At 49.8% G+C, this 13,292-nt stretch overlaps 1 protein-coding gene across 1 annotated transcript in view; it reads right to left on the reverse strand.

Moving 5' to 3' along the window:
- Positions 1 to 1,099: 1,099 nt before the first annotated feature.
- Positions 1,100 to 13,292, reverse strand: part of SPSB4 (splA/ryanodine receptor domain and SOCS box containing 4) — an 86,425-nt gene continuing 74,232 nt past the window's right edge. The window contains exon 3 of the mRNA XM_055569526.1: positions 1,100 to 2,566. Coding sequence (XP_055425501.1) covers positions 2,439 to 2,566 — 128 coding nt within the window. The 3' untranslated portion in view covers positions 1,100 to 2,438. The remainder of the gene's footprint in view (positions 2,567 to 13,292) is intronic.

The following is a 13,292-nucleotide window of genomic DNA, read 5'->3' on the forward strand; positions in this document are numbered from 1 at the left end:
TTAGGAGGCTTCGTGGAAGAGAGTGGCTCAGAGCTCTTTGGGAAGGGTGATCCTGGAGAACATGCAGTGAGGACTGGGAGCACACTGCTGAGGGAAAGGAATTACATGAGCAGGATACAGTCGAGCTGGAGAGCTGGTGTTGAAACTGAGATCTTATGAGTTGAGAAAAGGGTCCTTACCCTCCGGTAACCTGGTCTAGCCCATATATTGTGTAGAGAAGGGGTGACTTATCCAAGGTCACGGCATATATAAATCTGGATTCAAACCCAGGCCTCTAACCCCAAAGCCTGAGGCAGCGCCTGCCTTCTACACCCCAGACCTGCCTGAGGCTGAGTCCTGGCCTGGGGTCCTGGGGGTGGTGCAGCACGTCTGGTTCTTTTGGTCTATCCTCACCAGGGCTGTCTTCCCTAAAGAAACAGCTGTGAAGTGCCTTTTCCAGGAAGCCCTCCCTTCAGGCTCTATCTGCTCCAGTCCCTTCAAGAGCTCCCTCTTCCTTCATTAGGCTGTGCCATGAATGACTCCACTGGGGATGGATCTGCTTGAGCTCACGGTCCTCAGAGGCTGGCAGAGTGCATGTTGATGGCCTGTACTGCTGAATGGATACTGCACCAGTCCTGGCCTAGAACCCAGCCTGAACTGGCTCCTGACTTCCTTCCAACTCTGAGCCTGGCTGACCCACACACTCACCCTTTGGCAATCTGCACTGCTCCTTGTAGATGGCATGTCCCGCCAAAGTTGCATCCAACCCCACTTTTGGGTCACTTTGAAACTGTTGGCCTTTTGGGTTTATCCTGCTCCACCCTGTGCACCTTGAAGAGCCATCCAATGGATATCACAGTGCTGGCATCCATAATTTGGCCTGTTTTTCCACCATTGTAGTTAGCCTTATATGGCCCCCAATCCCAGGCCCGTTCTCTTGGCTGGGGCAGGCCTTTGTAAAATGCCTAGAGTCTGGGCTCACATGGGGACAACCAGACAGAAGAGATGGGACGTGCCTGGAGAGGGAAGTACAGGCCTGCCTTCTCAGGGTTTGGCAGCTAGGCTGACAGAGGACGCTCTCCCAGCCCCTCCCCAAAAAGCAGTGAATAAACAGCTGAAGGACTGAACAACAGACTTTATTAGAAACGCTCTTCATTCATCAGTCAATTCACATTAAGGTGGCAGGAGGCAGTGCCGTCTGAGGCTCTGGTGTCCCACTGTTGCGACAATTTCCAGTTAAAAATCGGTCTGGGCAGGGAATGTTGGGAACACAAGAGATGTTCTGTGGTGGTGGCGGCAGCAGCATGGGTCCCCAGGGAGGACAGGCCAGGCTGGTGGAGAAGGTGCCCCATGTCCACCCTTCCACTTACAAGGCTGTCCCGTGGCCCCAAGCTGATAAATACACAGCACGTCACACACGCATGAGCGGGCGCGCACACACACCCACACAGACACACACACACACGTGAGACAGAAGCAAATTTGCGTTGAGTCTCCTCAAGTGAAAAAATAATGCGCTCAAATAAAGCTTTGTGGCAGCCAGGCTGCATCCTGAATGGACAGTTGCCTGGAGACCCTCAGCCCCCCGGGAAGGCTCCCCAGCCAAGGACATCACCCCCTTGGGTGTCACAAGGCCCCCAAGCCCCCCAATAGCACCTGTGGACTAAGTACTGCCCTCACCACACTCTTCTTTTAAAATGCATCACTACTTAAAATAACAACAATAATAAAGGAGACACTCATTCCCTGGGGTGAATTTGTCAGACTCAGCTTCCCTGAAGAGAGGTGCCTGGAGCTTCCAGAGCCTGGGGGGTCAGGGTTGGGAAGGGGAACGCATGAGAGGGGAGGTAAACAACATTCAGAGAGGTAAGCTGGGACGAGTCTCAACACTGCGTTGTCCGCTCGCCAACTCCACAGCTGGGCATCCCTGGGTCACAAGTCTTTCAAAGGGGCAGAGCGTCTGAAAGTGTCCTGACAATCCTGCTGCTCTGGGAGGGGCGGGGGCCCAAAGGGCACGCATCAAGCTGCTTTCACCATTCATTATTCAGAGGCAAAGTTCTCCCCAGAGCGGGCCAATTTTCCCCTGGCCCTGTCTGCAGTGGGGCCACCACACAAAGTCTCCTGCCCAAATATTTTATTCATTCTCTTGAATAAGGAAACAGGCTAGCGGATCAATATCAGTGGCCGCTGTGTCCTGCTCAGCGGGGCAGAATCTCCAACCCGGCGCGGGCTCGGCTCTTCCTGGCTTCCAAAGAGGTGTCTGACTTCGGAGGGTGGCCTCCAAGGCAGCAAATCCTTTTGGCAACAGACATTGTGTTTCCAAACTGGGGAAGACGTCCTGGCCTTTCAAAGAACTGAATGTCCCGGTGAACCAGGGTGGGGAGGGAGACTCCTTCCTGATGCACTGTGTGACCGAGAAGGGACAGGCCCAGGCTGTGGGTGCCCCCGCTGCCCCCGGCTCACTGGTACTGCAGATAGTTCTTGAGAGACTGAGGCAGGGGCAGGGAGCTGATGTCCTGCAGGCGCTGGCGGCCCAGGGCCAGGCGGATGCATCTCCGGCACAGGTCCATCAGTGGCAGGGGCTCGGCTGCAAGGAGAGGGAGGAGGGTTAGAGTCTTATGAGAGCCTGTCCTCACATCTCTCCCATCCACCCCATGCACAGTCCCAGATACCTGCCCCGGGACTGCCCTTCGGGGCCCTGAGCTCCTCTGAGAAGCTTTCTATGGTCATATTAGGAGAAACTGAAGGCTTAGAGCAGTGTTTTTCAAACTGTGGGTGCAACAGACTAAAGACTCATGGAATCAATTCATTGGGTGGTGACCAGCGATAAAGAAAAGAAAGGGAAAGAAAAGAACAAAACAGAGAGGCATGCCCATAGTAAGGGCATGCTGTTCCGTGAAAGCTCTCTTTCCGATGTAGGTGTTTATCATGTCTCAATGCAAAAAATACTTCTCATTGCAGGTCATGATAAAAGTTAGAGCAGCTGACCTAGGGTGTATCCTCTTAGAAACAGGTGGGGCGGGGGCTATTTGGAATGTCTTTAAACCCTCAAACGTCTCCTCATAATCTCCTTTGATAGTCAGTGGAAGAATGCATTTTCTTCTAATGTCTATTTCTGGAAAAAAAATTCATGAATTAAAAGTCATCCACCATGGAACCTCTGGACATAGGACCAAGTTTTAACTAGGTTTATTGCAGACACACTTATGAAACTCTTATTCTCTTCCAGGCCCTCTGATCGGACTCTGGGGATACCGATCAGGCTCACTGATTGGACTCAGTACAGACAGCTCTAAGCCAAGGCCAAAGACAGCCCTGAAAGTGGAGGAAGGCTTGATGTCTGGAGGTTTAAACACATGAATAACTGTAGTAGAGTGTAACATATGCAGTATGTTACATGCACAAGGACAGAAGCCAGGCCATTGTTTGAAAAGCTTTAAAGGGAGGATACCTGAAATGGGGTTTTGAAGGGTGAATAGGAGTTTTATGTGATGTGAGTTGAGTCGTGTTCTAGGCAGAGAGAACAGGTAAAAGCATAGAGGTGTAAGATAGGACAGGCTGGGAGGTCTGGAGAGAGGGGCATGGTGCTACTCATCTGGATCAGGAATGAAGAGGATGCTGCCATTTGCTGTCTCATGTGGCTCGTGCAACCCTAGTTTTCCCAAGCCCACAGGAACATGCTAGAGGCCTGCAGCTGCATCTTAGCACTTTCTTTTGGTCAATAGAACATGTGATGTTTAAAAAGCATTCTATAACATGCTAAGATACAATAAAACTGTGAGTGATAAGCACTAACACAAGAGCTGTGATTGGAATAATATCACAAGGGAATGGAAAGAATGGGGGAGTGTTGAGAGTGCATTTTATAGGAATTTTCATTTATTGGAGTTGCAGAGTTAATGGGAAGAACCCTTAAAATCAAAGCCAGACTTGACTGCTGCATTGGGAGCCACACACAGGAGCATACCTAGCCGTCCTTCATGTGGGGCGAGGATGCCTGGTGGCATATCTGGGTGGAGTGTTGGTGGTTTTAAATGCTCTCAGCTCTGTATCCTCTTTCCATCCTCATAAAAACTCTTTAGGCTGACCAGGGAGGCCCAGACATCCCTTCTTTCCCTCACCCAGAGTTTTGTGGTCACATGGTCAACATGCTTGGGCCAACACCTGACACCCCCCCTCGAGATGTCCTTATCTCCCCCCTAGCAACACCCCTGCACCCAGCTCTCCTCCCCCTTTCCCCACCTGGTTCCCATCCAAGCTTTGCACTGTCCCCAAAATTAGGCCTCTGTGGACCCCTTTCCCTGCCTCTCCACCTGAATTGTCCCATCTTTGACCTTTTGACCTTCCCATGATCTCCTTTTAGTTCCTGTAGAACCAGTGCTTGCTGTCTGTGCCACTGGACATTAGGGAGAAAAAAACCTTAAGTCCTTATTTAATGAGAAATTGCTACTTACTTACCAGGCAACAGGAAAGATGAAATACAGTTGTAGTTACTGTTACTGAAGGTGTGTTATGAGGCCAGGTGCTGTGCTAAGCTCTTTGTCTTTCCCAACTCATGTGCTCTTTAGACTTCCCTAGTGGCTCAGAGAGTAAAGAATCTGCCTGCAATGCAGGAGACCTGGATTCGTTCTCTGGGTTGAGAAGATACCCTGGAGAAAGGAATGGCAATCCACTCCAGTATTCTTGCCTGGAGAATTCCATGGATGGAGGAGCCGACAGTCCATGGGGTCATAAAGAGTCAGATACGACTGTATCCACTCACATGGGAATCAGGTAGGCGCTATTATCATCCCCATTTTAAGGAGGAAGAAATAGAAATACAGAAGAGGTAAGTTACTTGTCCTAAGACACACAGCTGGTAAATGGCAAAGCTGGGAGTTGGACTCAGGCAGCTAGAAACTGAAAATTGTCTTATATCTTAGCCACACTTATTGAGCTTCTATTGCCCCTTTGCTATGTTAGGCTTATTTCATTTAGAGTTGACACCATCTACTTCAGAAAAAAGGAGACTAAGACTCAGAGGGAAAGAGGCTTGTCTGGACAAGCACAGAACAAAAGCCTGTATGTGGAGCTTCACGCTGCTTCCTTTAAACACCATGCAGTAATGAAAGATCACTTAAAGTATGAAGAAGGAGAGGGTCTCCTGCCTCCCAGGCTCACACAGTCCGAAGACTCTTACTCTGGCTCTGACCACTTTTCAGGTCACCAATGACCATCTCTCCCACCATGAGGTCTGCATCCACATAAAGGGCTGCCTTAGGGCCTTAGGAAGCATCACTATGAACAAAGCTAGAGGAAGTGATAGAATTCCAGTTGAGCTATTTCAAATCCTAAAAGATGATGCTTTCAAAGTGCTGCACTCAATATGCCAGCAAATTTGGAAAACTCAGCAGTGGCCACAGGACTGGAAAAGGTCAGTTTTCATTCCAATCCCAAAGAAAGGCAATGCAAAGAATGCTCAAACACCGCACAATTGCACTCATCTCACAAGCTAGTAAAGTAATGCTTAAAATTCTCCAAGCCAGGCTTCAGCAATACATGAACCATGAACTTCCTGATGTTCAAGCTGAGATAGTTGGATGGTATCACTGACTCAATGGAGATGAGCTTGAGTAGGCTCTGGGAGTTGGTGATGGACAGGGAGGCCTGGCATGCTGCAGTCCATGGGGTCACAGGGTCAACACATCTGAGCGACTGAACTGAACTGAACTGAAAGGGGCTGCCCTGCCACCAAGACGCCTTTTCTGCTCTCACACCTGCCCATTTCAACATGGATCCTGCCAGCCATATTCCCCTTCTCGCATTCTTCAGGGCCATCAGACACCCCCCTCTTCTGGCATACACCCTCTGGGGGATCTCCAGGAATTCGAAGTCCCTGATTTCAAGCTCCAACTCTGCTAACTCTATCTGTGCCTCTGTCTGGCACTGGGAGCACTTGTTTCTTCACTTGTAAAATGGAGCAACAATCCCCAGGTTCCCAGAGAAGATTAAAGGAAATGACAAAAGCATAGTGCCTCACCCTGGGCATGGTGCATAGCAGGAGCTAGGGAAACTGGTCCCCACTCTTGGTGTACTGGTGGAACAGGCCTGGGCACCACCTTGACTGGAAGTGCTCTCTTCCTTGGCCCAGACAAACGTGGCAAGGACTTTATATTTCATTTTTTTCTTTTTACCTTAAAATTTTTTTTTAGGGCTTCCCTGGTGGCTCAGTGGTAAAGAATCCACTTGCCAATGCAGGAGACATGCGTTCAATCCCTAATCCAGGAAGATCCCACATGCCATGGAGCAACTAAGCTCGTGCACCACAACTACTGAGCCTGTGCTCCAGAGCCCAGGAGCTGAAACAACCCAGCCCTTGTATTGCAACTACAAAGACCAGGCACTTAGAGCCCGTGTTCCATAACAAGAGAAGCCACCACCGTGAGAAGCCAGCACGCTACACCTAGAGAGCAGCCCCTGCCAAACACAACTAGAGAAAAGCCCTCAGAGCAACAAGAATTCAGCATAGCCATAAATAAATACATAACATTATTTTTAAATTTTTAAAATTAAAACATTTATTCTAAAAACAATGAACTTACAGAAAGTTTGTGAGTATGGTACAAAGAACTTTTTTCCTGATCCATCTGAGAGTAAGTTGCCAACCTGATGCCCAGTCACCCCCAATCACTTTAGTGTGCATGTCCTAACAAATGGGCAATGGGGTCATTCTCCTGTATGTACCACAGTGCAGCCATTAAACCAGATTATGTGCCACCACTGCCATGGATTAATGATACTCAGGCCCCATTCAAGGATCACCCACAGTTTCAAAATGTCCTTTCTAGCCAAAGAGCCCAGCTAAGAATCATTCGTTGCATTTAGTTGTCCTGTCCCTTTTATCTCCTTATTCATTGTTAAATTACAATTACAAGGAGATGGTGAATTTAAAAGACATCAGCCTGACACATCTGTCTTAGGGCCCCCAACCACCAGCCTGGGCCTGTCACAGGGGGATGGCCCAGAAACTGTCTATTAAATGAATGAATTGACTTGCTACTTTGGGGTGTGTCTTCTGTAGCTGTTTCAAGCTATTGAAATAAATTGCTCTCAACTGGCAAGGTTTCTGGCTTAGCTCCCCATATTCCTGTAAACCCCCTGAGAACAGGGCAAGAGGCTTGTGATGAGGGCTAATGAGTTAGAAAGTATAATGCACTTGGCACAGTAACCAGCACATAGTAGGTGTCAGACATTTGGCACCTCTGACTATCTCTTCCCCATCCAGGTCACCCTTTGTGAGGATGAGCTTGGGCAGGGCTGTTAATGAGATGGGGTCTGCTGGGAGGCCAGGCTTCCCCAGTGGCTTAAATGGCAAAGAATCTACCTGCAATGTGGGAGACCAGGGCTCAATCCCTGGATTGGGAAGATCCCTTGGAGGAGAGCATGGCAACCCACTCTAGTATTCTTGCCTGAAGAATCCCCATGGGAAGGAGAGCCTGGCGGGCTACAGTCCATGGGGTCACAAAGAGTTGGACATGACTGAGCGACTAAGCACTGCTGGGAGGACAGCAATTCTTTCTTTGAGTGACGGGAGATGGGTTTGCATTTTGAAACAGGAAAATTTGGAGCTGTTAAGGTTTGACAATCACTGCCAGGATTTAAGAGCTTTTGTAAGAGCTTTAAAGCTCCAGGCACATACTAGGTCTTCAATGTCCAGAATGCTAAGCCTGGTCAGCAAACTCAATTCTGTGTGTTCCCTGCCCACTTAGGAGCTGAAGAGAGGGAAAGAGCTCTGTTTTTCCCCATTCCTCCATAGTCACTGAAATCAATCCAGAGCCCAAACTCCAAAAGAAGAGAGGCAAGCAAGAGGGGCTGGAGTTCAGAGTGTGCCTTTAGCCCTCAATGTGAAATGTAAACCATCTCTCCTAATTTCTGAGGGAACTTTAACTGATGACTTCACAGCAACCCCAAAGCATACAGAGAAAGTTCCTGCCATGGCTGTGGAGCTTCCAGAGCTCTGAGGATGTCCAGTGTGGTCTGGGCCATCCCCCAGGTCCTCTTTCTTGCTCCCTCTGGCTTTGGAGCCATTCTCAGAACTGCCAGATGTCAAGGCTTAGAAATGATCACCCAGGTGGGAAGAGAAATGCAGCATCTTTCAGCGTGGGAGCTACTCTCAGAAATATTTTCTGACAAAAATGTATTTAAAAAGGAATCATTGTTTGCAAAACTGAATTTCCAAATAACCAATAAATACATGAAAAAGTGCTCAATTTCAAGAAGTATCAGGGAAGTTCAAATTAACACCATGATGTGACTCTGCTATATGCCAACAACAATGGCTGAAGTGAAAATAAGGTAGTGGTAAATGCTGGTGAGGATGTGAAGCAACTGGAGCGCGCATATGGCTTCAGGAGGGTGTGTAAATGGGCACAACCATTCTGGAAAACTGGGCGTGTCTACTGAGACTGCACCTATGGCCCACAGCCTCCCCTGGTATATACAGGCTCACCAAAATGCATGTGCTTGGATGCTTCAAGAATTCTACTCTCCACCCGTGGTGGAGTGCACGTACAAGCTGTGTCTTCCTATGGTGCAGTGTGTGTGGTGTTTAGTCGCTAAGCTGTTCATTCTCAGGGGTGATTAGTGGGCTCTTCTCATGCTGTGTGTGCTTAGTTGGTCAGTCGTGTTCAATTCTTTGCGACTCCAGGCTCCTGTGTCCATGGGATTCTCCAGGCAAGGATACTGGAGTGGGTTGCCATGCCCTTCTCCAGGGGATCTTCCCAACCCAGGGATCGAACCCAGGTCTTCTGCACTGCGAGTGGATTCTTTACCAGCTGAGCTACCTGGGAAGGCCCCAGTCTCTTCTTATAGTAGAATACTAATCAGCCATGAGAATGAAGGAACCATGTGTGTGCATGCTAAATCGCTTTCAGTTGTGTCTGACTCTTGTGACCCTTTGAACTGTAGCCCGCCAGGCTCCTGTGTCCATGGGATTTTCCAGGCAAGAATACTGGAGTGGGTTGCCATTTCCTTCTCCAGGGGGTCTTCCCAATCCAGTGATCGAACCCAAGTCTCTTATGTCTCCTGCATTGGCAGGTGGTTCTTTACCACTAGCACCACCTGGGAAGCCCAAAGGAACCACAATTACATTAAAAAAAAAATGGATGAACCACTCTTAATAATTCGAAGTGAAAGTACTTTATGGTGAAACCTTATCTGTATAGAGCTCAATAGCAGGATGATGAAATCGGGCAGTGGTGACATTGGGCATGAAATCGGGCATGGTGGGGAGCAGTGACTAGGGAGGACTGGATATTGTTCTGCTCCTTGATTTTGAGTTCTGGCAATACTAGCGTGTTTAGTTTGTAAAAACCATCAGGCTTAATCACCTGAAACTAGTATACTTTCATCCTATATGTTATACTTCAAGTTTATGTTAAAAAAATTAATCACTGGCTGAGTTAGGAATGCCTTGTCTCCCTGGTGGGCACCTTCCCACCTTCCCACCTTTTGGCCTCAACAGACAAAGTCGGTGGAAGGGGCTGGCTTGGAATCCCAGCTCCTGCTCTCACCACCAGTGGTCCAGAGAGCTGGCTCATCCTCCCAGAGTTACAGTTTTCTCATCTGTAAAACGGGAGTAGCAACACCTCTATCTATGCCTTGTGATGATGGTATGACACAACATGCCTCTTGCTGCAAAGGCGTTTTCTCTACAGTATGTCTTATGTCATCAGCCCAAGAGGAGCCTTTAAAAATAGTAAATAATTTACTTATTATGGTCCTAAAAATGCCCCAGTACGTCATCCTAATTGACAATGCTCTACTCTTTATGAAGACTTACTGGAGCCAGGGCTGGATGTCTGGTTCCGTGCTAAAAATATCACAAGGCAATCATTTCCAAAGTTCTCCAGTGAGCTGAATTTTCGATAATTCTCCACCACTTACCCGCTGCGTGACCTACAAAACTTCCCACGAGCTCTGTTTTCTTGTCAATAAAATGGATGCATTAGCTCCTCTGGTTTTGATGGTCTATGTGAAGGAAACAGTGGAGATCTAGGCACTTGGTGCCTTAAGCTCCTTATTTGGGTCCCTAGAAGCCTCCTCTGCTGATGGTGGGGACATGCCAAGATACCAATTATCACCCTACCCCCATTCCTGCAATCATATTTTGAAAAAAAAAAAAAGATGAACATTTTAAAGGTCAAGATATGAAATTCTTTCGAAAGAGTTTAGACGATGGTCAGCAGATGGGGGAAGCTTTCAGTGACAGCTCTGAAATCTGAACTTGAGTAGACACTTTGTTTTCAGGGAAAGAAAGAGAAGACACACATGTGGGCAAGCACACCCACACTCTGCATGTCAGACACTGTACTAACCACTTTCCACAGACTACGGTTTTGGTGTCTAAGGACTCACAGCATTGCCTGCATGCCTCTAGGCCTCCCTTCATGCTGTTCCTTCAGCTAGAACACCCTTCCCTGTACTGCCTGCCAGACATCTGTAGGTCCTCTTTCAGGACTCAAATTAAGTGTCGCCTCCTCCCTAATGAGGTGGTTCCCCCACCCTCGAGGACTGCATCTGTCAGGTGTCAACCCACTTAGCTAACTATACAAATGGAGGGATGTGTCATTACCAGCTCACTTCTAAAATACAGCACCCCTCTACCAACTAGCCCTCTCACGGCCAACAGAGACCTCGCCTTACATCTAGAAAGCTCATAGCATCTGGAGTTTTCTCTTAGCAAGCTTCACTGTTTCTCCAATTAAAAAAAGGTTGTGACTACAGCTGGGACAAAAGCAGCATCTTCAGATGAACAGATGCTTGTTCAATGCCAACAAGCATCACGGGCACAGACACGTCTATCAGGTGGAAGTGCCCGAGGGGCTGGCCCACCCACCAGCTCCCTGACCCAGGACTCAGCAGCAAATGATGCTCACCTAAAGACTCCACGGTGCTCCCAAGCAGAGGGGAACTACACTGCCGTGGAGTGAATAGCAGCTGCATTTTCAGATGTGTTCCGTGGCTCTAAAAGAAGAGTCTCTGCTCACCCAGCCTGAAAGTTACTTCAGGAGATACTCCAGCAAAATGAAAAAGGAATTCAAGAAACACGATGGCACAAGCTTCCAGGAAATGGGGAGAGTAAATGGAACACAGAAGCAAAGGAAGGTAGAGTAGGTGATATGAAGACCCATTAGATTGTGATGCTTGGAAAAGCCTCCATCCAGCGGCTGTCGTGTCTCTAAAGTGCTGCCCCGCGTAGTGCTCCATGCCTCCTGACCTCTGACCCCAGGCCCCGGCTCCCCCAGCCTCAGACCTTCCACTGTGCCCTCTGGAAGTGCTGCTTCACACAGATATGGCACCCCACCCTAACTGAACCCAGCATCCTCTCCCAGGACACCCCTGACCCTTCAGCCTTCCCTGGGGGCTGTTGGTGACTCAGGGCAGGAGGTGGGCAGGACCCCTTGCTTCGTCAGCCACACACCAAGCTCTAAAGCCTCCATCTGCTGTAAGAAGTCCCAGCTCCTCTGTGGCTCATACCAGTTGGCTCCATCCTCTCCTGATCCTCAAAGCTGTCATCTGCTGGCCTCTAGCCCCTCATCTGTTGGGGCTCTGGCCTGGCCTCCTTGGTCCCCTCGCCACCAATACCTGCCACCCCTTGAAGATGGATTCCTCCAGGGCACAACCCTCTCAATCACTCAACCTCCTGGTTCTGGACTGCCTCATCCTCAGGGCCACGCTCCTCCAACCTATGTCCTGGGCCACACCACGGACCTCAGCATCGCCCCTCAACGTCCTTTCCAGGAACCCAGTGACTGCCTATCAGCCTCCGCCTCTCCCCTCCCCTCCATGACCATTACTTCGCTCTCTGTTGCTCAGCCCATCAGCACTGCTTTTCCTCGCCCCCCCTCCTCACCCAGCTGAACAATTCATTATTCCCGGGAACGAAGAGTATGGGGGGAGGCAGGCAGGTGGGATGGGGTGGCCGAGGAGTGGAAGTGCAGGGCTGGGGGCTGGACAACGAGCTGGGCACAAGAAGACTCTGGCATTCAGGTCACGTGTGTCCCGTTCCACCTCACAGCTGACTGGGAAGTGACCGAGCAGCTGGCAGCCCTGGGCTCTGGCTGGCCTCGGCCACCATCTGGCAGAGCGGCCTTCCCGTCCTCCTCAGGGCCTTAGCTTCTGCCAGTGTGGCAAGTGGATTGGCAAGATGGCTGGGGGTCCTTTCCACCAGCTGACGCTTGGCGGAACATAAGTCGCATTTCATCTTGGCAGTGAAAGGACTCTGACTGAACCCAATCAAATTAGGCTTCAGTGCACAAGAAAAAGTGAATGGCAAGGCCAAGGAGACCTGTGAGATACATGCTGGGGAGGCTTGGAAACTCAGGGTCGTGGCTCCCAAGCTGTTGGCACAGGCCAGGTAGGCTTCCTGGGGGAGGTGATGCTGAGGCTGGTTGGTGCGTGGGTAGTCACCTCCAACTCTTTAGAGCCAATGCATGCAGCCCACCAGGTTTCTCTGTCCTTGGGGATTCTCCAGGCAAGAATGCTGGAGTGGGTTGTCATGCCCTCCTCCAGGGGATCTTCCTAATCCAGGGATCGAATCCAAGTCTCCTGCATTGCAGGTGGATTCTTTACCATCTGAGCCACCAGGGAAGCCCAAGAATACTGGAGTGGGTAGCCTATCCCTCCTCCAAAGGATCTTCCCAACCCAAGAATAGAATGGGGGTCTCCTGCATTACAGATGGATTCTTTACCAGCTAAGCTACCAGGGAAGCCCGAGGCTAGCTGGTTACAACCTGCTATTATTTGGAAGGCAAGGCTGGCAGCTCAGAGGCTGTACCAGGTGAGGCTCATTTTAGCCACAGAACTGTCAAAAGAACAAGGGATTTGCTGACCTGAATCCTCTGTCTATGGATTTTTCCTCCACTGATACTCTCTGCCCTGCTGGCCAAGATCTCAGTAGGGCTGGAGGTGCTGTTCTGCTTACTCTGCAGCCATGCCTGGCCTCGCCAACGCCAGGAGGTGTTAGCTGCTGCACTCCCTCAGCTGTGAGAATGAAAGAATAGCTCCAGGAGGGTGCTGGGGAGTTCCCTCCTGGGGGCTTCATGGCCTTGGCCCCTGTTGAGGCGTCTCAACCTCCAAGCAGAGGCAGCCTGGAGAAGCCTCTATGTGCTGGGGTTGGGAGAGAGTGGGGAGAAGGAAGATGCTCCCATCTCCTGCCCAGCTTCTGAGAGCCTGGCTTGGGTGTGGGAAGCTGTACTGGAGAGGATTCCAAGTTCAGCCTCCACCCTAGTACAAGGCCAAGGCCAGTCTGCTTCAGCAGCAAACTTGAACCA

Source organism: Bubalus kerabau, chromosome 2 (genome assembly GCF_029407905.1).
Source record: "Bubalus kerabau isolate K-KA32 ecotype Philippines breed swamp buffalo chromosome 2, PCC_UOA_SB_1v2, whole genome shotgun sequence".
Taxonomy (NCBI): Eukaryota; Metazoa; Chordata; class Mammalia; order Artiodactyla; family Bovidae; genus Bubalus; species Bubalus kerabau.